The 27,050-nt window shown below is 48.0% G+C and overlaps 1 protein-coding gene across 16 annotated transcripts in view; it reads right to left on the reverse strand.

The window, feature by feature from the left end:
- The window catches only part of LOXL2 (lysyl oxidase like 2), a 62,781-nt gene that overhangs the window by 14,688 nt on the left and 21,043 nt on the right, over positions 1–27,050 (reverse strand). For all 16 annotated transcript variants that reach the window (XR_008729808.1, XR_008729807.1, XR_008729805.1 and 13 more), the window contains 3 exons: positions 12,677–12,888; positions 6,084–6,306; positions 3,968–4,151 (listed from right to left, as the gene is read on the reverse strand). Coding sequence is in view for 12 of the 16 variants with exons in the window: in XM_055696138.1 (XP_055552113.1) it covers positions 3,968–4,151; positions 6,084–6,306; positions 12,677–12,888 (619 nt within the window). In the remaining 4 variants the exon portion in view is untranslated. The remainder of the gene's footprint in view (positions 1–3,967; positions 4,152–6,083; positions 6,307–12,676; positions 12,889–27,050) is intronic.

A 27,050-nucleotide genomic window follows, 5' to 3' on the forward strand; every position in this document is an offset into this window, starting at 1 on the left:
GCCTCTAGCATTCAAAACACAGTAACCCTGAAAAAATGCCAGTGATTTCTTGTTAAAATAAAACAAAAAGCTGCAAGATTAATAATTTTTACCGTTACATTCTTTCCAGCAGTCTCTGGGACTCAAGCACACAAGAACTGCAGAAAAAGCCAAGTTTCCATTGTTATATAATTTGCAAACTTCAGCTGTAGGAATTCGCAAATTATGACCTCTTGGCTGGGTCTGTATGCTGGAATCTGCTCCCAGTCAAGCCCTGACATTTAAATGGGTCATAGACACGTTTGCTGGGGCAACAAAACATAACACCACAGGGACGCGTGAGAATTCAAACAACTCTGGGGCAGGTGTGTGGTACAGACTCCAAAACCAGTGATGGAAACGAGAGCGGACATCATCTCATGCTGCAGAGAATGATCTCAAGGTGTTGGGAGCCAAATTGAATAAGCTGGTTCCTCCCTGGGCAAGTGACAGCAGACAACTGTCATTTCTACCGAAGAGGCACAGCAAGAGGAGATATGAGGAGACAATAATCCTGCCTGCAAAGCTCTCGGGTCCTGTTCCCAAACTGAGCCCAAAGCTGCTTAGAAAGACATTGTGGGGGGATGAACCGGAGCTTCCAGCAGATGATCTTTATCAAGAACCACCAGAGTCTCTCTTGGAGCCCATATAATCCGTGAGCAATTGCTGATGGAAACACACCAGACAGTTTTGACGGGAGGTCCTTGCAAGTAGCAGATGTAGAACCTCTGGGCTCCAGCAGTTTCTAGGAAGCTTTCAGAGATGGGAGGCTGTGGATAAAACCACTTCTGAACTTTGCTATCAACGTGCTCTCTCTGGACTTGGTATAATCAAAATGCTGGCAGCCGCGGTGCTATGACCTGCGGGTGGCTTGCTCCGCTATGGCCCTTGGCCAGGCATTCGTGTCTTGGCTGGAGATGTGCCCATTGCTGGTCAGCAGCCAGGAGCACCACAACCATGGTGGTGATGCAAGGGAAGAGCCACAGAAGATGTTTCCAAGAAAGCAGCATCCACCCACCGATACCCTCCACCAGCTGGAAGAAGTTGGCCAACCCCAGATATTGGTGTCCAGCTTGGAGTTCCCCTCGTTGGCATGCCGGAGGCCAGGCTGCCCAATCTGGGGAACGGAGGTAGAGGAGCAACTGTTTTCTTACCATTTCTGGCACAACTGGTGATTCTTTGTTGCTGCAACACTATTCTCATTGTAGCGTGAGCGACGAGGGCTCTGCAGAGCGCGTGAGCCGTACCTGTCTCAAAGCATTGACATCAGGCAGAGAACAGACGGTGTGGAGGTGACACCCCGGCTGCTGGCTCCGTTCCTCTGCACCCAGAGGTGACACAAAACGCTCCGGGTTCGGCAGTGGCAGAGCCACCGGCCGGGCTCCGACCGGCAGCCTCCTCTGCACGTGCTGCCTCCCCACAAAGCCACTGGAAAGGAAAATTCTACCCAACTTCAAGCTGCTCCTTTTGGTTCGAAGCAAAGGGCTGACACTGGAAGGCTGGAAAATTTAATGGTAGGTGGGATCCCTTTGCTTACGAGGCTTTTCCTACTGCCATCTGGAGCTGCTCTAACTCCGCATGGCAGGCAGCGACCTGTGACTCAGAGCTCTAACCCTGGGGGACAGTTTAATGATCTGTCTGGTGAACCCCTCACCTCCTCAGACTGCTGCTGAGGCACAGGGAAAACAGAAAAGGTGGGGGGGAAATAAAATGCTCCCTAGCATATTTCCACGATGGCGCGATAGAACAAGTTAGGACCTACCCTGGAGTCACCTTCTGACAACAGCAGCAAGAACAAAAAAGCAGAGATGTAAATGTGTTGGGTTCAGTCTTACTTACAGAATTAATTTGGCTCTGGCCACTTTTTGCATCTTAGCACATCGGTCAGCCCCGTACCTACCCATCACACAAGATCTATATGATGCGGGAGCAGACTCCTAGGCTGAGGCCACCAGGGAATACGTATCTAGCCTTTTTTGCTTCCCTTTTATTAAAATCCTGTTTGTGGTCTACATCTGGAAACGCTGACGCCGACCTAGTCATTTTGCAAGCTGCTGAACAATTCTGATAGGAGGAATGCCTTGATGCTGACCAGAACTGGAGGGTGATGCACCAAGAATGCAGGATGGATCCAGTCTGACATTCTCCACTGAAACAGCCTGACAAAGCAGTACCAATGAAATGATGAAGCAGAGAGGGCAAGGCCACGGCACCGATCCACGGAACCCCGGCACGTTTGCTCTTCTCGGAGAAATTCTTTTATGGCACACAGAGGCAGCAAGTGCTGCTGTCCCGGGCACTGAACTACAGCCAAACTGCACTGCTGTACGTGCTGAGATATGGTGATAAAAGCTGTATTTCCTCCTATGCTGTTCCCTTTAGCAGAAGAACAAGATTAGGGCTGTATATCCAACGTACACATTCACCTACTGCTTGAAGTTTTATTCTACGTTCTCCTTTCAAGGACGTTGCAGTGGACAACACATTCATGAGATCTGGGAGTATTTTCCTTTGGACAGACTCTTGTGTAGATAGGGGTAAATTGTTTAAGCTGGGTCTCGGCTGCCGGTTTATAAAAGGGGGAATAAATCACCCTCGGCATACCCTGACCTCCTTGTGGTAGGCACTCGTCTCCCACAGGTCACTTTGTCTTAACTGGGACTTGCAGACACTGCACACCGATTTAACACGGAGCCCATCTGTTTGCGATTTGCCCCCCGAAATTAAATCTCCAACGCAGCAGTGACGAGACTGGTCCTTCAAATTAAGGCTTTGAACACACAAATTGACGGGAGAGACAGCTACAAAACAAAGCACAAACACATGCAAGGACACAGAGCTTAACAGCTGTGGGAGTCCCCTGTGCACTGGGAGCGTGGAGGTGAGTTTGGGCCAAGAGAGCTCCTTTTCCTACCGCAATGTGACAAGTCGGCTGAAGGCTCAGCATCCCAAAGGATGCTTTTGACAGGGTGCATGGATTGATTGCCAGTGTTTAACATTAAAATAAAGGAAAGCGGGTGGGAATTGGCAGCCGCTGCTAAGAGTTTCCAGGCTGTGGCTGCAGGGGATGGCAGGGAACGGCAGGGAACGGCATGTTCTCCTCCCAGCTGCTTCTTCCCCCCACCCCCAGCGATGATTCTGCCGTTTCCTACATCCAGCTGAACACATCAGCAGCTCCCTGCATCCCACCGCAAGATTTTTGTGGCAAATCCAAACAGACAGGTCACATTTTAAAGCTTTCCAGACTCTGGACATCACCACTGTGCTTTACACGTGTTGTTACTTTCCCTCCCTATCTCCAAACCACGCTGGGCTGAAGAAATTCCACCAGCCGTTCATTGAGTCGCATAATGAAGTGTTTGGTTTGGTGTCATTTTCTTCAGGGTTTGCACTACGGGAGCAAGGTGTGTGAATCAGAAGGTGGTTTCAGAGGGCGTACATTAGGCTTTGAGTTACCATTTGGGATCTAAACCACCTCCCAAATACAGGAAATCCAAACCCAAATCTGGCTCTGAACTATTCAAAAGCCCTGCTGTTTATAATGGGCTAAATTAATGTTCTGGTCTTAAGTTGGGGAGTGTCTGAAGTCTAGATCCAGGACTCGTTTTTGCCAGGAACCTTCTAGTAATGCATTACACGATGATGTGGGTCTAGAGAACTCAAAAGAGCAATGGATGTGATAACAAAGCAGTAATTACTGAAACAGCTGTCTGAGGGAAAGGTTGAACTCATCACCACTAGACTTCTTTCAAGGAATCTTGAATATCCAAGTCACATATTCCAGTTTGGCCTCAAGCTCCTGGGCTCAAGAGACTTATTAAGGGTAGAGAATAAATGCCTGGTCCCTAAAACAAGCATCCCAGTAATACTACGCTCATACCCGAGTCATGAAAGGGTTCTTGGAGGCAGACAAGGCACAAAGGGTCCCTGCAGCGCTCGTTGCTCTTACCTTGCCCTAGTCTTGCGCCCGTTATTGCTTCCTTGGCGCTCCCGAAGCCCAGCTCTCGGCACACCACGCTGGCTGACACCAGGTTCCAGTTATCATCGCAAACTGTTCCCCACTCCCCGTTTTTCAGCACTTCAACTCGTCCTTCGCCAGTGTTGGCTCCCCCTTTCAGCCTCACCAGTGGTTGCTGGAAGACACAGACAGAAGCGGTGTTAGCGCTGCCCGGGAACAGAGCACCCTCGCTTTACACCTCTTATTTACGGCACGTAGCTGCAGGCAAGTTGTGGCCCAAAACGTATTGTCCCGAGGGACCTTAAAACAAGTACCACATAATGCAAAAGGCTGGAAGTGTTGGATGAAGGGAGATCTTTATCTGCTAAGGCTTATAGTATGCATAGACAGGCGTTTCTCACATCCCCGTATGTGGGCAGAGAACAAAAAGAGACATCTTACAGTTTTAATACTTGGATTTAGGAGCCTTTTGCACCCAAAGAGCTCTGCAGCAGAGCGCTGCTGTGCACGGGAGTGGCTGGACACGCAACAGCCCAGTTCTTGTACCATCTCTCTCGGGAGCCTTCTAGAAGGTTTGGGAATCGCACAGAGCCAGCTAGCGCGCGGCTCTCGTCCACTTGCTGCCTGTGGTTCAGCCACTAGATGGATTCATTTGCCCTCCAGCCAGTGGTCCTGGGTTACCCGAGGAGATCAACACGGAACTCAAGCCACGTAAAACCTATCTGCCTGCTGCAGTTACAACTGGTGGAATAAGTGAGCTGGCAGAACGCATTCAGAAATACACAGCTGAGTAGCAGGGCCAGTTCCATTTATTTCTGTTCTCTATTAGTCACCAACTACTCATCACTGAGAGCTTTCCCCAGTACCAAGCAGAGAGAGCTACCAGTTGCTGCTGCACCCAAGAGATGCGTTGCTGCAGTGGGAGCAGAGTTTTAGGCACAGGAACACCACGTGATTTGTGCAGAGTCCGAGCTTAAAAAAAAACCAACACCTTAACTTTTAAAACTGGAAGCATATACAGTTCTGCAGGCTGGGGTCACATGAAGGACATGTAAAGCCCACGCAAAGGCTTAAGGAATTACTTGGCAGCGTGCACGGCTCAGCAGATTAGTAATGATTTACAAAACCTTTCACCTTTGAGACCTACATCCTGCAAGCTCTGATGCAGAGAAGACCCCAGGCAAGCAAACCACAGACAGGACCGCACCGCTGCCGCAGTGCCTGCAGGTGATGCCTGGGGGCTTCTCAGGTGTCGAGAGAAAGCCCATTCCTAAAGTCACAGAGGTATAGGGCTGGGGGATGCAGGCTAGAGCCAAGATCCACAGCACCTAACACACCTTGCAAAAAAATCCTCTCTAACCCAGCGTTAAGGGCCTCTGGACCCTGAGATCGCCCCTGTATCCTAAGGGTGCACGTACTTTACAGCTGGAGAACTTCCCTTAGCATCAACTTCAACCACATTTGCTGCAAGTTAAGCTGCTCGTTCACGTGCAGTCACCCTACTGACACTGAGAGCAACTGTCTCCAGGGTCATTTTATAGCAGCCTTTTGCAAATCTTTGCATTTTGACGCTACGCTCAGCCCTCCCTTTGCTAAACAAACACAGCTTTTTCAACCTTTCCTGTAGGCCGTGTTTTCCCAGTCTCTCGGAGCATTTCTTTGCAGAAGACACAGAGGTAATGGAAATGCCAGCTTATTTCCCTCAAACCTCTATGGGAGAAACAACCCAGCAATCTTTAAGTGACTGTGAAACAGCAAAACCCAGCAGCAGCTGGGCACGCATTCAGTTGGCTTGAACAGAACAGCCCAAACAGAAACGTGACAAATGTATTTTCTTACTACTTGCTCCCAGCCCTGCCAGCTGCGGTGGCGAGCCAGCCTCCCACCCCTCTGAGCCGGTAGACGGAGGCAAGATCCCACGTATTTGTGAGGATAGAAACTCGGCTGGGCTGGTATCGAGACAGCAATACAAAGAGGGGACATTCACACAGCAGGCTGGTTCGAGGCTCTGGGCACACACGTGTTTGTGCCCTACAGCCGAGAACTGATCCTGAATAGTTACCCCTGCAGGTTTTTCCTACTCGGTTGGATGCTGCTCCCTACTCACCTCCTGCCTGAAGGCTTTTCGGAAGCCACTGTGGCTGCTGGGAGCAAAGGCACGGCCGGGGACGCAGCTGACTACCGCCGGCATCCCATTCTCACACGTTGCGTTCTTCTCTGCGTCCACATTGAGGTGATTGCCCAGTTTGCAGCTGGAGATATGAGCCTCATTCCCATTGCAGTCCATTGAGTAAGCCCAGTAATGCTGCTTCCTTCTGCTGGCAAACATCCTTAAAGGAATAATAGGGAACAGCAAAACAAAAGTTAGGAATCCTAAAAACCGCACTGATGTAGCTACATTTGGGAAAAAAAAAGCCCACCTTGAAATCAAACGAGGATTGAACAGCATTATTTGAAGGTTGATCCATTCATACGCACAATGATGCTGTTAAGGTGTCACTTGGGAGTAAATAGGTCATCTCCTTAAGCTAAAGATCAGCGTATGAATCAACACTGCAGCTAGAGCAACAATTACGTGCTTGAAGGAGACACGCATTGTAGAGAGCCCTACGCTATGTCAGGGTCGGAGATCAGTTAATTCAAAAGGGCCTGTGCAAATAACGCTGGTGAGTTCGGAAGACCTCTCCTGTAAACGAGCTGTTCTCTTTGCTGGCCATCAGCTACCAGCTGTGAGAAGATGGCAGACTGGGAAAAAGCCACGGCTCTCCGGCTTCTCTCAAAGCTGCAGTGTTAACAACTGCAAGCCTGAAAGCAATTTCCGAGTGTGAGAGCAATTCCCTTGATGACATGTTCACAGCAGAGGAGATTGGCAGCGGTTCCTGCTTCTTCCTCCCAAACTGGAGTACTTGCCTGGAGGTGCTCCAGGGACTCCTAAGGGGGAAGGGGCACGTGTGATAAATGAGAAAAAGTAATCCAGCTTCATCCTAACTGCACTGCAAGGCTGTCAGACGACTGTATCGGAGCTAAAATAGTCAACGAAACAAAAACACAGGTCAGATCTTTATCAAAAGGAAGATGTTAGAAGTTAAATTAAAAAGAAGTCAAGGCACAGCGGAGCCAACGCCCTGCTGTGATCTTGACGTGGCTTTGTGAGATCCCTGTGCTGCTCCTTATTCCAGGACTAGCTGCCACGCAGCCCTGGCAGTTGCAGGATTAGCTGTGATAAACGGCATAGCAAGGTGGGTGGAACTTGCAGGGAGAAAGAGCAGCCATTCTGATTAACTGTAGCACGTCCCTGCGGGACAGAGAGCCCGAGCAGGACCAGGTAAAGGGACAAAGAACCTTTCGTAGGTTGTTGGTTTGAAACTAAACTGGGCAGGTCAAGGTTTTCCCTGCTGATACCCTTTGGTGGTCCTGTGTAGGCTAATTTGCACAGCCTCAGATGCTTGCGGGGACCACCTTCTCCCCTCCTTCTTGCCAAGCTGTGCTGACAAGCTCAGCAGTCGTCTAGGTTCATATGGCTCGCGGCCACTGACTAATCCTTTCTGCAGCCAAATTTCTCTGGGTTGAGGTTAAGGCCAAATACAGCCGGGCTGGAGATAGAGATGCAATTGCATCATGTGACGGGGAGCAAACGCTGTGCTGGAAAGGACAGAAGATGGGGCAGGGCTGGGTTTTATCCCACGGAGCAAGGACAGGCAACCTGGGTAAAACATTGGCTGTCAAACTCCAAGTCTGTCAAACCAGAGCTGTCGGGGACCCTGAATCAGCAGAAAATGTAGGGAAACAGAAAAAGAGAATAAAAATTTTAAAAATAACCGTAGTAAAACCAGGGGGGATGCAGGCAGAAAGGGCCAGCCACTTCTCAGCTAAAATACCTGGTTCAGTTTGGACCAAGCCTTGAAGATTTTTCTTCCTTTTAATTAAAATACCCAGAGTACCACATGCCTACCAAAAAGCCATGAAAGCCTCTGCCCTCGGACTGCTGGAGCTCAGCACCCAGGTCCCACCTGAACATTAACTGCTCTCTCGGACTGCCGAGTGCGGGGCAGACTCAGGCACGCATTACGCACTGGAAAGCATCTGGAGGTGCCTGTGCCCAGTGACACCACCCCATAACTCCCAGCGCGAGCCAGCTCAGCCCCACCACCCTTTCAATCTGTGTGCTCGGTATGAAAGCAAGAACCCGAAGGAGTATTTTCACTGAGGGCCCTCTGCAGACATGTGCGGAGAGCTCCATGAACTCCAAAGCAGACAAGAAACACAGCCTGTCTTAGAGAAGTAATTATGGGGAAGCCTTATAATAGCAAACAATGACCTCACCCTGGAAATTTCACAAGGCATTAACATCTGGTTGGTATTAACAGCCTTTGGTAGGCTGGGGAGAAATAGCCAGAGAAAGCCCCACCTCATTTCCCCAGACCAAATATATATATATATAAATAATAGGGGGAAAAAAAAGTAGAATACAGATGACCGTTACAGACAGAAATTCAGGGCATTCTTGTTATTTACTTTTTAAACACGGAAAGAACCTCTCTCGCTGGCTTTGCTATAAGCCAAGAGCAATGTTGCTCAGATCAGAGGTGTGAGCAAAGTCGTGCTGTGAGCAATTCTAGGTCAAGCTGGATTCCAAAGCATTTCTACTGGTGAGGAGAGATGGACTTTCATCACATAAGCTTTAAGCAAAGGTGCAGGTTAAGCCCGAGGGCTGTGGGAAGCGGCTGAGGGTTTAGCTAAAGGGACCTTGCTACGCAAGAATGCATCCGAGAGGCCTCGGGGAGCAGAAAACAAATCGCTACACATGTATAAACCAGGAAAATTCACCCAAAACACACTGCACAGAAGGTGGTGAATTCCTCTTCAGGGGTGTGAGCATAAAGTTTCTACCCTTGAGAAATTCTTCAAGCATTTACTGAATTTAACAAGTCTGCTGTCTTCAGCTTCAGGGAGGTGGAAGAGAAGCCAGACCTGCCACCTTCTGCCAAAGCCCTTCAGATCCCGGGAGGATCTGATATTTTTTTTTAAATTATTTTTTTTTTTATTTATTTTTTTTGCTAGGGAGGACCCCAACCATGACCCATTTCTACTGCAAGCGCAGAAGCGATTAACCGCCTCACACATCTAATCAGGTTGATAATGCTATGAGCAGACTGGTTAAACTGGGAGATGCTTTTTGGACTGAGGCTGAACAAAGTGTCCTGGAACTGCTGAGCTCCTCCATCCGTCTCTGACAAATCACCAAGCTGTAAGGCCTCCAGAAGGCATGAGGGTCCATCCCTCTGCCTTAGGCATCTCCGGTCACAAACTCCTACTCTCCCCATCAGCAAAATGCACTTAACGCTGCTCTTCTTTCTCAACCAGAGCAGGAATCGGGAGGCGGAGTTAACAAGCCATGCCTATAGAAAAACCACTTTGAAGAATGAACAAGAACGTGGAAACAACACTGAGATTTATTTCGTTTCCTAACATAAATCGTGCTGTCAACTGCAGAGTCTAAGTTACATTCAGGAATAAAACCCTGGCACTGGGACAACAATGAACTAAGTTGTTTTCTTTCAAGCAAGATCCATCTGCAAATCATTTCACCTCCCACCATTGTGCAGAAGCAGAGTATCAGCTAGCTCAGCATGCAGAGCTGCAGTTTGGGGGGAGTGGGACTGGCGGGGATGTGGGAAGGGGGCACTGGAAGCCCTGACCAGCAGAAACCTGATTCCAGCCCGTCTCCCAGCTGCAGAGCAGGCACGGGAAGAGATCCGCCTTTGGGAGAACGGTATTTACAAATTAGGGAGAGCAAAGCCCGAGAAATGAGAAGAACGTTTCTGAGGCTTCACATTCACATGGAACGAGGATTTATTTCAACTGACCAGCCAGAGCTGAACTCTCCCCTCTCCAAGACAGAATGTGAACAGAAGGCGCGTGGGACAAAGCAGAGAGCGGTGCTCTCACGGCCCAGGCGAGCAGATCACAGTGGTCATCATTCCGGTACCTTGATCATGAAGCAAAGATCACTTGTGAAGCTCCCAGCCCAGAACTGGGAGGTTTCCCTCACCAGCAAGGCTACCAGCATGGTTCTACATGATGCATCTGCCCGTAACACAAAGCACAAAGGCAAACACCCCAGGGAAGAGCACAGCTTTCTGAAGGACGCTAACCAAACATAACTGTCTAGCTGACAAAGTTTTACAAGTCTCTTTCCTCTAATAAAATGACATCCCATCTTCTTCCAACCCGGGATGACATTCAGCGTATTTTCCAAAATATCTTTCTGCGGCTGCAGGAGCCTAGCATGCCGTTACTGCTTGCCAAAACCAAGTAAAGGTGAAGGAGGTGTTACGAGGCACCGAGGCTACTGAAGCAATCTGTCTGGCTCGGCAGCAGAGACCTCCACACCTGCTATTTGTCAGCACCGCATATTCCTAACTCCAGCTCCAGTCAATGGGATGGTCAGCGTTGCTGGATATTATGCCAACCAACTGTGCTTCAGTTTTTTCCATCCCTACGTGTGCTATCGCAAGGAACAGGACAATTCTTCTGAGGAGCGACTGGGTTGTTCAGCCTGGAGAGGAGGATGCTGATGGGAGAGACCGTATCGCTCTATACAGCCATCTGAAAGGAGGCTGTAGATGGGGGGGGGGGGGGGGGGGGGGGGGGGGCAGGTCTCTTCTCCCAGATAACAAGCCAATGGACAAGAGGAAACAGCCTCAGGGGAGGTTTAGATGGGACATTAGGAAAAACTTCTTCACTGGAACATGCTTCCCAGGGAGGTGAGGGAAATCACCATCCCTGGAAGTGTTTAAAAAAAAAAAAAAGATGTGGTGCTTAGCAACATGGTTTAGTGGTGGACTTGGCAGTCCTGGGTTGGACTTCATGATCTTAAAGGTCTTTTCCACCCTAAATGATTCTATGATTACCAAGCACCCTTTTATTTAAGCAGATGGCTCCAGCTGCTAAAGTTAATGCTTTTCTTGGAAACACCACAACTGAAAAGCAGGAAAAATCTACTTTGTCTTACTACAGGTAATTTATCCAGCCCTCCTGCCTCTGATGCAGGGGATGGGAATCTCGGAGATGAGTTTGAGGGAGACATGTTGCAGTGATGGAAGCACACACACCTCTAACTGACAGCCAGGGCAAAACATGAGGCTGCCTGGCAGCAATTATAAATTCGCTACTCATCTCCCCAGGAAGCCTGAAAACAGAATTCCACTTGGGTTATTTCTTTTATCTTCTTTTGTGTTGCTATGTGGCTTTACGCTATTCCAACCTAAGGACCACTTTGATTGATCACGTTCTTGCTAATGAAAGAAATGAAACGTGGCCAGGCAGTTCCAGAGAGAGTTTTCCGAAGGAGCAATTGCACAGGCCAAAAGGAGCAGGCAGGAGAAACACAACTCCTGCCTGGAGAATTCAGTTCTCCCCCTATCCAGTTGATGCTTTCCCACTCCACAGGTCACAGTGTAGGAAAGAAACGAGACGGAATTTCACTTAAACTATTTTGCATCTGCTTTAGGGTGTTATTTCTAGGGAACAGTGTAGGAAGAACCATGTCTGTGACGAAGGCTGGTGACAAAATGCAAGCTGAAGCAACGACAACAACAAAGACCAGAGCTCCTGGTTTTCAAGAAACGGGAAACACAGCCTAAACCGATCAGCTTGTAGCTCCTGGAAGACACAACATTCCCCCTATGGATCACTGTTTTCTTCCCTCACTTTAAAGCAATCTACAATTATAGGAAGAAAAAGCAGCACTGATACCATGCTCCAAACTGCATCCCTCTACAAGCCCCACCTCGGACGCAGAAGCAGCATTGGGAAGAGCAGCGCGGAGGCACTACTGACATTTTTAGCTCAGCGCGGGTTTAATGGACAGAAAAAGTCGTGCAGCTGGAGATGGCTGGCTGCTCTTCCAGCCTGCGACACTGAGGAATAGCCAGTGCCAAAGGAGCTGAACTGGGGTTAACATTGGGAGATTTACTGGGAAGCATTCTGCTGGGCAGACTGCTCCTTTGGGGGTGACCTGGCAGCTGGAGACCCATGAACCACAGACCGTGAGCCTCCGTGAGAGCCAGAGTGGCTGGTGAGTGTGGGTAAACGTGTCAGGAGAGGTGTGAGACCAGGAATCGCATGCAGTAGTGGGAAGGAACAACCTGGGCAACGAAGCACAACAAAAGCCTGTTTTCTTCCAAGATTACTCAGTCGGAGCTTTCAGCACCTACCAAATCTGATCCTACAGCTGGCTTTCCGCAGAGGGATGGGGTAAGCAGTTAAGATTTTCTTGCAGCTGATGGGTTTACTGGAAGAGTGTGATCAGATTGTTCCCATCCATCCCCTGCACACGACACAGAACCTATCACTGGTGGAGGAAATGGCTATCCTAGAGCTGGAAGGAAAAAAAGAAAAGATTTCTTGGGCCGACTGTCTACACGTCCTACGATAGGACCTATCAAATACGACAACTGATGCTGCAGCAGGTCTTCAGCCAGAACGGTGAGGATCAAACAGCTCCCCTGTCTGCACAAGGAAATGCTTGACATTTCAAATATTTACACAGAAGGAAAATGCGATCTGAAGGCATGAAGCAGTTGGAGGTTTTTCTACCTCAAGGTCTCCAGTGTCATTTGACAATTTGCATTTTTGAACAAGGCCCCAAGTGTTCAAAGAAACATGCTAGTGTCTCATACAAAGCTCTGCTCTTACTTGTAGACGTTGGTGTTGTATTTCCTCTCGCTTGGAAATCCAAACATGCCGCAGACAACTCGGGAATTTTTCATGGTCCAGTGCTTGTCGCAGATCTGCTTCCAGGTCCCTTCGTCTTTCACCTCCACGTAACCCTCTGTGACAGGCACCCGCTTGCGGTAGGTGGCGAGGATGGCACGGACCCTTATATCTTCCACCTGGATGTTCATGTTCTGGAAGCATAAAAGAAACACAAATGATGCTGGCTTGCAAGGAATCTGGTTGTGTAGCTTCGAGGTGGGGAATAAAAATCAGTTCTGTTCAGGGTTATGGCTGGACTAGAGGGAGGCAGAAAGGAAGAGCTGTTTAGGAAAAGAGACACCAGGGAAGCAAACCTTTCTACCTTGTGCAAATCCATCCTCCACCCTGCGAAAGAGGATGCTTTTTCTCATTAAAAAAAAAAAAAAAAAAAAAGAAAAAAAGGCATTATTTTACAAACGGCTACGTAACAAATCTCCTCTGTTATTTAAATTCATCGAAGCGGATTGTTTCAGCAGCACAGTGACCTTAATTTAGTCCCAGCTACCGTGGAAGTGAACCGAGCTTGGCTCTGCTGGGGCCACCTGAATGCTGGCAGGGTGCAGGGAAGCGGGAGCCCTGGCAGGGAAGGACGTCGGGGCTCTCATCGAGGCACTGGGCATCCCTTCCCCACCTGGCCTGGGCAAACGCAGTGAAAGCTGGGAACCCGATGTGCTGACACTGGCATTCCACCGCTTCCCCACGCCGCGTTCCTCCTCCAGCTGAAGCGTTACTTGGGACAGCAAATGAGTCACGAAAGTTGAACGGATTTCACATTTGAAGCCTACGTGAGGGCACTGCACGAACCAGCCACGCAGGGACCCAAGCCCAAAAGCAAAAGCCGACTGGAAAATATCCGCTGTGGCAAGCGATTACAAAAGAGCTACTGAAAATTTTATAACTCGCTTCCAGGAGACCTTTGCTTGTCAAAAATGTATAAAACCCACGTGGTTCTGCTAACAGTTACATCAGAACTGAGGAATCCTCCCCTCCCCTCGCTCAAATTCAACCGCTTGGAAAAGAAAAATGCCCAGAGCTTTAAAGAGACACGGGCCTCCCGTTACCGACCAGCAGCAGGGAGAGGTACTGAGGTCAGGGAGATCACAGCAGGACGTGCAAAGTCCTGCAAACTACACGTGGCACATCCATTCTCCAGATCCTTCACCAACACTGATGCGACAAACAGATCCCAAGCAAATGGAAACCAACTGCAGCAAAAGAGCCTGCTGCGGGGCAGGGAAAGGGGCCGGCAGCTCCTCCACAGCTCTGCCCACACCACCTTGGGCAAGTCCCTTAAGGCTTTCCCGCCCCCCTTTTTTTTTGTTTTTAAATTGTCTACATTTGCTCCTAGTTTTACAACAAACCAGATCACCCATTCCTCCTTTCAGCTTCAGCTGCAAGAATTCAGTCCTCCAGCAACTCAGCTGGAGCATCCGTGAGATACCCCTGACCGGTAACCGTGGAAAACGGGATGTTGGGATTCACCCAGTAGGATAGTGCTATAGGTTTTGCAAGCTCTTGTAGCCCTCGGGAAGAAAAAGTAATCACAGCCACATCCAAGTTTGTTACGTCTGAGACACTTTAAGGGTCCGCTGCAAAAGCAGACTTGTACACCTCCTGTGCAATCTGGGAAGTCCATTTGCAACACAAAGAGTTTCTCCTGAATTTGGTTGGCAGTTTCTCCTAAAATATCGCAGAGCTTTTGACTGTGTGCTGTCAGGAAAGTATCAGAGCCTCTGTGCACGGAAGGCCTCCCCAAGCTGGTTTCCAAAGCCTGCAACTCACTTTTCCCCTGGTGCAATTTATGAAACGTTTCCAGCTCTTCACTCGATGGAGAAAGCATGTTTACCTGGAGCTACAGGCCAGTGCTGCCTGAGAGAGCACCTCCTTTCTCTGCTCCCTCTACCTTCTTCACCAGGAAACAAGCCTTAAATCCATTTGGAAATAGCTTTGACTTCTGAAGATCTAAAAATGTTTTTAATAAAAGCCTATTAAAGGGATTAACCCAAAGGACAGCCAGCCAGCCAAAGCTTAAAATTGCACTGGAAGAGCACGCGAAAAGGTAGTAACTAAAGGAGGAAATTTGCATTGACAGCTGAGAAAGCGGGTGAGACAGCCTAAATGAGTTTTTCTGTCTGCGACTGCAGGATATAGCCACCCTATGTAAAGCCGTAAGTATGTTTGCTACATGTAGTTACGTCAGTATCAGCCCTGCTGCATATTAAAGTAACTGAAACGGAACATTTTCTCTGACTAGACCCGACATCAGCAACCTGCTAAAATCCACCCGTGCTTTTTCACTTGACAGCTGCTTCCATTTTGCTTGGATTGAAGACTGATGGGAGGCTGCAGCTGGTCCTCGGGATGACGGAGAGGAGGAGCGTTCAGAACAAAGTGCGATTTCACATTCAGGAGCGACGTTCGGGATGCCTGTGTGCTGTGAGGAAGCTGCATGACAGCAGTCACTAGCCCCATTTGAATCGTGCAGAGCGCCGTTCCAGATGTTAGACATCTGCTTGATGCTTCCACCGCAAAGCGGCAGAATCGTCATTCCCGCACTGCGCCTATTAGTCGTCATTAATACATCGCTCTTCTCACTACTGCGTCATCAGAGGTCTTCACCGAGATGGAAGGTGGCGCCACATCTGAAAAGCCTCCGAGGTAAAGAGAGGGCTCAAAGGATGGGAGAAAGCAGCGATTCTCAGCGTCCTTTGCAGATTGAGGCGCGGAGAGAGAGCAAACTGCTTCTCCCAAGACCACGACGGCAGGAAATCACACCCGGTATCCTGAGGTCCCAACCCTAACCCCCACATGAAGATCCCTCCTGCAGCAGGGAACGTCAACCAAACCTCTAGCTCTAAAGCACCCAACATTCTGATCGAGCATGTTTTTTCCTCTTCCCACTCCACCAACCTCGCAGGAGCGGTGTTGCACAAAAACAAAGACATCCACCCTGTCTCTGACAGCTGCCAATAACAGATGCTGAGGAAAGAGCATCTGAACAGGGCAACAGGCAGCAATTCCTCCCTGCTGTATTCCTGCAGCTTCCGAGCATCTGCATCTCTCAGATTTTCCAAGCCAGAGGGTGTATTTTAATGTTCAAAAACTCTGGATGGATTTGTGAATCCCTTGCTGGGATTTATTGTCATCAGAGCAACACGCAAAGAAAGAAACCAGCCCACTGAGTCAGGAAAAGAGAGAAGTCACATAGTTGGGGGAAAAAAACAAAGGAAACCTTGAGAATGCTGTTAGGTACCTTATGATTTGCCTGTTATTTTTGCAATTAGTCCAGCAGCTTAGCAAATAAAAATGGGTTGCTACATATCTGTTTCCAGAAGAGCTCTGACCACCGCACAAGTGGCAGTGCTGGAGTCCCAGTACAGGATCTTGGGGTGCCCTGACCTAGTGCGGTACCTGTGACCCCACCTAGGACTCGACATTTCCCACTTTCAGGCTGTGTGCTTGGGCATGTCTTTTCCACTAACTGTTTGGCCTGGGTTGCTCTCGCTGGTCATTTTACAGAAATGAAAAATAAGGTGCAAATTGAATGGTTTGCTCTTGGACTTGAAAAAATATTGACGGAGCCAGCAGGACCCCTCAGGCACTGCAGGCTCTGGTACAAAGGTCCCACAACACATCTCTCTTCCCCCAGAGATGCTGACATAGACACAAAAAGAAATCCTGTTCTGACTTGGGACTCCGTGTAGCGAATCTAACTCTTTTGTCATGTGTTGGGTTTTTTTTTTTTTTTTTTTTTTTGCCTGCATTTGCCAAGAAAGGGGAAAAAAGTAAACAAAAAAAAAAAAGTGAGCAAACTAGCAAGAAAGAAGCCATCATTTCATTCCCTCGAGGGTATTTCAATCTTCAGATAGCTATAGCAGACCAGCATGCAATGACATTTTCATGATCTGTCTGAGAGCAAAACCAACCCACATCCATTCCCCTTTCTGCTCACAGTGAGCAGGCTTAGAGCAGAGAATTACTGATACAGCAGCTCGAGGGTTTCCACCGAGTCTAAACAAACAGCAAAACATCTGAGAAGAATTCAACATGCTGTAGACCTCAGCTTTACATTGGAAGATTAAAGAACAAAATAAGTATGTTGTAGCTTTCTCCTTGAGAGAAACCTACAATATACTTATTTTATTCTTTAATCTTCCAATAACTCCGCAGATCTGAACGGTTTTCCTTCACCACAGAGCTTTTGTTATGCTGGGAGTATTCAATAATGCAAATACAGGCATCTTTTATCTTCCAACACCAACGTGTAGAGCAGCTGGGCTAATGGTGAAAACAGACTCCACATAAAAATCAGAAGCAAACAATCCTTAATAGCTAGAGCAGACTTTTTTAACTCACCCTCTCCATACTTTATGTACACGTGGAGACAAACGCCTACAACGAGCTGTCACATCAACACGGAAACCTCATCTCTGAAAGCCTGACTTATGCTCACATTATAGCCGTACAATAAAGCTACAAGGTAGCTCAGTAAATCCTCTGAAGGATGTCCGAGGATCACCAAACAGGTATCTGTAACCAACTGAGAACCTGCACGCGCATCTGCCAAGCTCCCACCTCAGGTATCAACCATAAAGTAAAGCCTTCAACAATATTGCAGGAGCCAAGCAGTCATTCACCAAAATGCAACATCACCTCTAGGAAATCAAACTGGGTTGATTGTACCCCAAATTATAGGTAGGGAAAGAGAGGCCCCAAGCCCCAAAGCCGACGGGATGTGGTTTGCTCAGTCTGAGGTTGAGGAACACATAGCAGGGGAGTGGGAAGAGCGTGCACAACCCCACAGCTCAGCTCCCTTGCTAGGAGGGAAAAAAGTGCTGCTGGGGATTTTTACCCACAGAGCAAGAGAAGAGAGCAAGCCCCAAACCAGAGAGTTAATTCTCATGGCTCACGGCATGACAGTCCCCCCCTTCTCAGCGAGCCTTGCGCAATTTCCACATGTTTAGGCCAACAGCTGTGGAGATGTGTTTGCCAGCCTTTTCCCTTCCCCTCCACCCCAAACTCCAAGTCTTTAGAACTCGGCTACTACATGATTCAGACCTGGCCCTCCAACCTCTCCCGTGCTTATGAAACACTCCCACCCACATACTTGAGGCTGAGTCAGCTCTTGCCTTTGCTTTCTGCTCTCCAGCAGGCTGCTCGTTCACCGGACGGCACGTCCCACATCGCTGACCCCGTGCACAGAGTTTGTGGGTCTGCTCCATCGCTACTGGTCTCATTTATCAAGCTGCAGCTTTGTTTTCATCAAAAGGCATCCATTCCGGCACAGAGGAGATCCGTTAAAGAAATAAGCACACAACCAACAAGAAATCCTAAGGCATTTTTCTCCTGCTTAAGCCTCCTTAGCTCCAAAAGGTGTGAAGAAACAAAGGAAGATAAGGCTGGGTACAGAGGGTAGGGGGAGGAAGCGTAGTACATCTATTCCTAGATTCAATGCTCTGGCTTCCACATCAACCTGCTTTGCACTGGAACCACCCGACTGTACATAGCAGTAGAAAAATCAGCTGAAAGCTGAAATAACTCTGTGGTCTGAGGCCGAAGAGGTCCTGCTCAGTTCTGCCTCAGATCTCCTGCGTGATTTCAGCCACACAAACTCACTTCCCCATCTCCTCACTGTTACCGCTGGCCTCTCGCTCGGTCCTTCTGGAAAGGGAAGACGATGCTAAGCCCACCTCACCTGCTTGAATGGCAAAGCCTCTGCAGCAAGGGCCTCTCACCTGTATGTGCCCAAAGCAGAGATGTGATTTCACTTGGGACCTCCAACATCACTACAATACAAATTAGTACAAAAACAAGGAAAAAAGAAAGGGTCAGACTGTTCTGGGTTGGGCTATCTTCCCCTCCACCTCACTCCTTTCCTTGCCATGAGCTACATCCAAGACCTGCGCTGCTACTCCTCTTCAGTCCTGGACACAAAAGCCGATAGCAAGCGAGCGTGCTGTGCTCCGTTACGAAACGGATGAACCTTGGCTTCAGAAAGCCAGGGCCTGCCCGGAGACAGCAAAAAGAAAGGGGTTTGTTTCTGAGTTTTCACAAAAGGATTCCTGGCTTGGAAAGTTTTCACATGAGCCTCAGCCGCTTTTGTTTCCACTCTCTGAACCAAATGCTTCCCCCATGGCTTCGGATCTGATTGCAAAAACTGACACAACTTTCATAATATTTTCTTTCACCTTTTGCCATGTGTTTTGTGTTGGCAGAACAATTATGTCCAGGACATCACCCTTGTGTCCTCCACTGCCCAAGCTCAGCAATACCCTTTTCTTCTTGCCACAGCCCTGAGGATCCACAGTAATCAATACAGTGAGGAGATCCCGTTCCTAGAAACCCGACTGCTACTTTGCAGACTGCAGACGCTAACCCGGCTCTTAATCACCTGCTCCTGGCCAAAAGCAAGCCACAGCAACTGGGATTCCAGAGGGGGTCTTCAGAAGAGCATCTCAACCCTCACTTTAAACACGGGCTCAGCGATGACATTAAGAAACCAGCTAGAGAAATGCACGGAGTCTGAATAGCTATGGTTGCATCTCCCCTACAGCCAGAGAAATGATTTAAATACAGGCAGAAAGGGAACCAGAATGAGATTTTTTCCCTTCTGTGTATTTTACTTTATTATTTTTTTAAAAAAACCATCACCACGGGTGATGCTAAGTATTGCAGAGCTCGAGCGAGGGGGTGTTCAGAGCTGCCCCTCTGGTTGGCAGGTGACGGTACAGGCAGACAGCTTAGGCAAAGGTGCAATTCTTACCACAAACCCTCGATTTAACAACTGCAAGGAACACATGTGCTACCTCTGTCTAAGCCCATAGGCATCACTCTCCTGCTTTAAGAGTTCCCCATGATCCATTTGAACTGCTCTTTCCTTCCTTATGCCTGACCCATCCCACCGCCCCTTAGCTGCTGAAATCTATTCAAACCATCATTTTTCATTTACAACGGAGCTCCACGATTTCTTGGCTTCCCAAACACCAGGCTGCAAACTTGGACAAGAAACGAATTGAATTTTCCCCCCCAATTAAGAACATAACATGAGATCTTTCCACATAGACTTGTCTCACCCCAGAGGCATCTTCTCTCCTGTATTTAAACACTTCACTCACTCCCAGTGAGGTCTCAGCTACCAAGTCTTTTGCCCCGAAGATGACTTTTTAAAAGCTATCTCTTCACATACATAGGAACGGGTGGAATCTGTTTTGATTTGAACATCTGGAGCTGTGCCTCTGAGTCACTAATAAGTTCCCAGTGCTAAATAAACACAGTGAAATAGATGCTGCAAGACAAAGACGGGTTGCCTACGGGGGACAGCAGTCCCCTGGGAATGTTACACTGTATTGGACTGCAAGCACTTTTTGTTCTGGGTTTGTGCAGTACAAAAGGGTAAGGGATGAGAGTGCAATTCAGGATTAGGGTCCAGGAGCAAATACAGTGCAGATTATAAATGACAAAAGCCTTTGCTAAGCTGTGAAACGCTTCAGCGGCAGCCTCATGACTGCCAATGCAAAGCAGGCTAATGAAAAGCACTAGAGAAAAGAAACGCTGGTGATAGAAGCGAGCGAGGGAAGGCAGGAGCACTGAACCCTGGAGGTACTTTGGCATGGCTGGGAGGCTCAGCTTAGGGATAGGATGCTGCTCTGTTCTGCATGCATCACGGTCTGAGGGTTTCTCGACGAACAAAGCTTTTACATTCTCTGTTTCCTTTCCACTGAGCTATTTTAAAGACAATCTGGATCAGACGCTGCAAGCTAGCCAAATTTATTACCTGACCTCTGCACTGCAAAACAGAAGGAGATCGTACTCTGTTCTCAGGCATAGTTAAATATTGTTTGGTGTAACAAGAGAAATGGTGTCGCATCCAGCACAACAGCTGTCAGCTCTGGTTACAGTCGGTGCAAGGAGACTAACAGGTTAACTGCTCCCTGAAAAACTGCACCAAACCCAAACCAGCCTTGGTGCTCTCCCAGCACCACCAATTCCATAGCTCGTAGCTCCCACTCGATGACAAGTGCCATCTCTGCCCAGCAAACTTAGCATCCTGACATGCCACAAGCCATCACAAGAAAACCCAACAAACAACAAACCACTGAGGCAAGCAATTAGAAGCCATCACACACACTTTAAAGTCATAGCACTAAAGAAACACAGTCACATACCCCAACGGCAGCTTAATTAATATTTGTCTGGAGTTAGCTCCAGACAAGATGCTGAAGACCCCTTCTAGACACACAGAGCATCAGCATTGGCATTACATATGAGTTTATGTTTAGAGAAGTAAATATTTCCACGAACGGGAAAGAAATTAAACCACTGTTGTCACAACAAACAGGCAAATAAACGTTTTATTGACAAACATTCTTGAGAACTGGACGGTCGAGACATAGAGCTCAAGTCAGAGATGGTGGTGGCCTAAGCTGCAACTCCCCACAGCTTGGAGAGAGTCTCCACTGGTTTGCATGGCAAAATGCTAGGTAAGAGGAAGATTTGTCTGTGTACCAAGCCACAGACAATGCCCCTGTCCTCCTCCTCCTCCTCCCGCTCCCCTCCTTACACCTTCCAGTCACAAGCAGCTCAGCACACAGGAACACTTTATACAGCCTCATCCACCGAGACCAATTTAACCGAGAGCTCCCGAGCAGGACCCCGCAGCCCCCTGTCCCACTGGTTAAGAAACACGGACAATATAGTTCAACCCACTTTTAACCTGGCAGAACCAGAGCTTTTGAGCCACTGGGCTTTGAAGTGAGATTTTTTATTTTTTTTTTTTAATTTATATACTTCACATACACTCTGAAGGGAAAAAAAAGGACAGAAATAGCAGCACAGCCTGGTATGTTTAGCTAGACCTTGTCTGCCCACCGTCTGGCCAAAGTTATGGTCTGGTCTCAGGTACCAGATCTATTTGTGAATTTGTAACGGCTGCAGCAATTTGATATATTTAGAATATGCCCTATTTGGAGCCTGTGTATGTGCACAGAGAGGAAGAGGGTGGACAACAAATATTTTGTTAAGGATGTTTAGGGGGATAGTTTAAAAAAAACCCAACATATCATGCATTTATTGAAGAAAAATATTAAGGGTAGGAGTTAGTTGCTGTGGTCTTAAAATTGCTGGTCAACCCAGTAAGACAGTCGCAGGTTGGCCTGCGCTGTGTTTGGACAACACACTGTGGCTGCGGGAACTGCTTGAAAAAGCAGGGATGGCATTCCCTGCTCATGGTTTCATGAACACATATTAAATCATCTTGATTTCAGAGCTTCTGGCATCCTGCAAAGACTTAGGAAAACATTTGAGACCGTGCACACATTTAAACGGCAGGCTTTGGCATCGCGTAAAGGAACCTTAAGGCAGGTCCACACTACCCACCTGACCACTTCCAGACACTTGTGAACTGCAAGACAAGAAACAACCAACAGCCGCACCGCACCTTGTGCACTGACTTCATCCTTTCGTCCTGCTCTTTATACCTTTCATGTCAGGAGGAGGAGGAGCGTGGGTCGGTCCCCTAGATGCACAGATTCTGCTCTCAGCTCTTTTCCTTCATTTAGCTGTGCTGTCAGCACAAGGCCCCACGTGCTCAGAGATCTTTGGCTAAAGCAGCAGATTCCACTTGTTATATTTTACGAAGCTCGGATTATTGCAGTTCAGTGGATGTATTTATAGCACTTACTGTCTGTCCCTCCCAAACTGCATCACAATCGGCAACCAGTTTTTGCGTTCTCAGACACGCTTTGAGCACTTAAAACCAACATGACTAAACTTTTCCTTTCCCTGGAGCTCCCAAGACACCACTCACAAAGTGCCCACCACATTGTAAAGCCTCCAAGAGTTACCATTATGGATAAAGTGGGTAAGACTTTGGTTAGACCCAAGCTGTACAGCAAGCCACTAATGTGAATTAGAGTATGCCAAACACAGCTTTTACTCCAGGCTGTGACTAAAAGAGAAGGAATGCAAGCAAAAAATCAAACTCCGAGTTAAACAATGGTGTTATTTTAACAGCACCTTTGGCTCCATCATACTGGATGCGCAGATGCCTCTGTGGAGGATTGAAGCAAGGAGGTTCAGCACCAACATCCAGTTCCCATCCCAACGCGGCTGTGGCAGCCTCCACATTCACATGCAGTTACTGGGTTAAGCCACGCTCAGCCACACACTTGCAGCACTTCCAAGCCCAGCTACTGCTTTTCTTTTTTTTTTTTAAAAAAAAACCACCCTTTTGGGGTAAACAGCTTACTCCCACAGAACTGGCATCTGTAGGGAGAGAGAGAGGATGCGATATCAGCAGGATACGTGCCCGCTTTCCCCCTCCTAACACCCCCAGAGGCAAAGGGGTAATAGCAAAGTCAAACCACGAGCCCTTCTCTCTCCATTAATGACAAACCGTCTGCGTATGTAGCATACACATACTTTAAAGTGGAGGGGGAAAAGCCCCTCTGGAAAATGCACTTGATGTCATCACGCTCAGGGCAGCACTGAACAGACACTGCCCTCCCAGCTTTGGGAAGGTGAGCAACCTTCAGTGTTTACGCAGCCACTGAGCTAAAGGGCCATCAGGCTAATTGTGACCCGCCAGCAGCCCACGAAAGGGCTGTCCTGCTACACACATTCATCACTCTCCAAGAAATAATCCTTTGAACAAGTCCCAAGGCTAAAAAGCTGCAGTGGCTGCAGCAAATAGCAAGCAAAACCGATGGGAGTTTCTCTGCCCTTCAGCAAGAGACTGATGGATTTCAGACCTGCCCCAACCTTGGTGCTGTTAGAAGAGTTAACCTCTTCCTGCCTGCCTCCTCCTTCTTACCACAGATCTTCCATCATCACCCACCCCAGACGGAGATGCTTCACTGTGGCCGGTGACCAGCAACTTCTGTACAGAAGCAAGGGTCAGGCACTGCCCATTCCCAGCAGGGCAGGGAATGGAAAGGCTCAGGGATGGGAAGAGATGTGACATAACCCTCAAAATATGAACTGCGATAGGAAAAGATCTGTCTAAGCGCATTCATGCATAAGCCAAGTGGTTTATGGTGATGGAAAATTTCATCCTATACTGCTTATCTGCAGCATTTCCAAGCTGGGAAATGGATGTATGTACATTGTCCAATAAAAATAAACTCTACCCCGAGGGGTATCACGTTGCTTTTAAAAGAGTGTGAACTCTTTGCCTGTCAGATTTTAGGATGCAAGGCCAGATTTGAGCAAATGTCCATTTGCACAGCCCCTCTGAGCTGGAGCCCTGTCAAAATGAAGTCAGATGTTGTCTTATGCCTACTGGCTTTCCGCGTTAAATCTTAGCAGCCCTTGGCAGCCTCAGAGAACTTAGCACTAAAGGGTCTAAGACACTTTCTAAATGATGAATTTAAGATGGTCCAGCTGCCCCTGGCAGTGGGAACACACAGAGCTCCCTATTACAGGCAAAGGAAATCCAAAGGTGATGGCACGAGTTGGGCGATGGGTTAACCAGGCTGCACAACGCACGGATTTGCCCTGAACGCTTGCAACTTGCAACGGGGAAGCAGAACAAACCCGCTGCTCCTACCCCACCGCAACTTGCACCCTGACGCATGAACGTACACTGAAGTCAGCGCTCGCTCCTCTTAATCTGCTGGCTGTAAAAACCATCACTTTGCGACAGTTGGATTCATTTGGGAATCGTTACAGCTGTTGCAAACTGGTGTGGGAAAGCAACGCTGGAAGGTGTAATTGAATACATAAGCTCTGCGCATCATCTTAATCCAGGGCTATTTTAAGTAAAGCCTGGTTTTAAACCAAACTGAAATATCTTCCATTGGCATTCTCAGTGGGATTGTGCTGGTTTAGCTCTGTCAGTGCAATGCTGAAGCCAGTGGGACTGGTGGAGAGACCTGACCACAGCACTGCTGCTAAGTAAAAAATTCCAGGCCCCTCAACCACTGATCTCATTCCAAAGAGAAAACATCACTCCGGCAGGCTTTGGGCTACAGAATGCAGAACCCAGCAGCTTACAAAACGATGATGTTTCCTCCGATGAATGTGAGGCATGATATGCAGAATTCCCAGGCATGTTAGGAAGGGCAAAGACTTTCAACTTGCACTCACACAAGCCTTTTGACCTCCCTGTTTTGGAGTTTATGACCCTATGAGTAACCCTGCTCATCATCTTTGACTCAAACTATGTCACGCCAGCTGCTAATGAGATAAAGCAAAGATTAAGAAGAAGAGAAAAGCTGAGAGAGGGGAAAAGAGCTTAAAAATTTGACAACTAACTGTGACTGAAAAGTACTTTCACAGTGGCATCTTAAAAATTTATAGCACATCACCTTTAGCCTTAATCCTGCTGCAACAAAACCAGCAGAAAAAGAACCATTCAGCTGCCAGCGATCTTATAGGGATATAGGAAAAATCAACTTGGTTTTGCTGAGTTGAAGCAACGCTATGGTACTAAGTTGTTCATAAAATTCAGGCAGCAATAGGGAGGGGAGAAGCACGCACACAGAAGGACGCAGAGAGCCAGGGCGACAGCAGTCACTGCCCAGAAAACACAACACTATTTTCTACTGTCAGGACAAAGTCACAGGGACAGCCAGGCTGACAGCTCGCAGTTTAGTGAGGGTACTTAAAAATAAAGCTATTCTTCTATGTTACTTTTTTCTCCCCACCAGTTCAGTGACTTTAGTCTCCAGTGCCCCTTAGCAATTGCTGTGAATGCTGTTCCTTGTCACACCAGTGGATGCCCTCGCTACCAGGACGTGGGGAACAGGACTTCCCTTACACCTATTTCTCCTGAGTGATCCCGTTGATGTGCCCAGGCTTCTGCTGCACGAACCGCTTCAATCTCACGATTCACTTCCCTTATCATATGTGAAGCTTAAGCACCCACACAGCACCAGCACGAGCTAACCCTCAATTACCCAATGTGTTCAATTCATTAGTCAAACTCCAGTGCTTAGCTAATGGAAAAGCAGAGCCCTCCAAAGCCTTTATGATTAATATCCGAAGCATCTCAGAATGAGGTGACCTCCGTCTAGACTAAAGCATCTTTTCTTCCAAGCCTCTGTTTTGAGGATTCACTGTGGCTTTGGGGAAGCGTGCATCTGCCAAAGCCATCACTGATGTTCCATGATCTCGTTTCATCCCCTGAGCAACAAGAGTGCAATTGACAGAGGCAGCTTGGGATCCCTCCGGAAAGCCTCCCTTCCCTCCTTAGCCAAGTGAAGCAAGACCAAGGCAAGGAAGAGAATTTCAGCTCTCAGATCTTCTACCTGCACCCTTGCACGGGAGACTTTCACGACAAAGTGCTGAATGCTGCCTGCTCAGCCATACAGTGTTCGCCCTAAAGCCTCAGCAGGGCCAGGAAAGGTTTGACCGAGCACATTATCTTCCCTTGTCAGGTACGCACGAACCTCCAGTGGAAAAATCTGGTAGAAGAAAATGCTGGAGGATCCTTTCTACATCAGCGACTATGAAATAACTGCTAGAATAATTTTGTTTTAAAGTGATAAAGAAGGCTGTACCCATTGTTTCAGATCATGAACAAAGACAGAATTCAGGCATGGAAACCGCACTGTGATACGCGATACCTCCTGGACTCCCTGTCTGCTTAAAATAAGATTTGACTGCGGTTCCTGGATAGGCTCTTTCGATAAATTTTGACCAAGGGCAACCACTGAATTCACATACTGAAACAGCAGGGCATCTGAAACAAGGGAGATGTTAGCTGAGTCACCACAAATACTTTCCAACCTGAAAAGCTGAAGGAAAGAAACCCACATTTTCCTTCTTTGAAGAGCTCAGTCCAGCTTCTTTCCAGCCCAGCATTCCCCCAAGTCTTTATTCTGCAGAAATCCAACAACTCCACTGGAAGGCGATTCAAACATTTTGCTTCTGTCATTTCCCCAAGAGTCTCAACCTCAGCCTAGCAGGCGAACCCAGCCACAACCCAGAACCTTTCCCCCAGGGACCAGCCCACGTTTTCCTCTCTTCAATTCCTTCCATCACTTCCAGTACTAATCCCCCATTCCCACAAATATTTCTATGCAGTTATCATGGTTACTTCATCACTGCTCAGCCAAACTGTGCAAAAATATCTTTACACCTTTCCTTACAAATTCACCCATTTCAAGCCATGGTTTTACGCCCTATTCCCCTCCAAATCCAACCCTACCTGATGAGCCCCCTGTGATAGCACAGGCCTCCAAATTGCTCCCAGTACCAAAAGGAGGCACCAGGGGAAAGAAAACTCAGTAATTTAGTACTATGAACTAATAAAGTTGCCCAGATGTAAGGTCTGTGAGTACAGCACACATCCCGTCTCTCCAGTTTCATTCTG

The sequence above is a fragment of the Falco cherrug genome, chromosome 18 (assembly GCF_023634085.1).
Source record: "Falco cherrug isolate bFalChe1 chromosome 18, bFalChe1.pri, whole genome shotgun sequence".
Lineage (NCBI taxonomy): Eukaryota > Metazoa > Chordata > Aves > Falconiformes > Falconidae > Falco > Falco cherrug.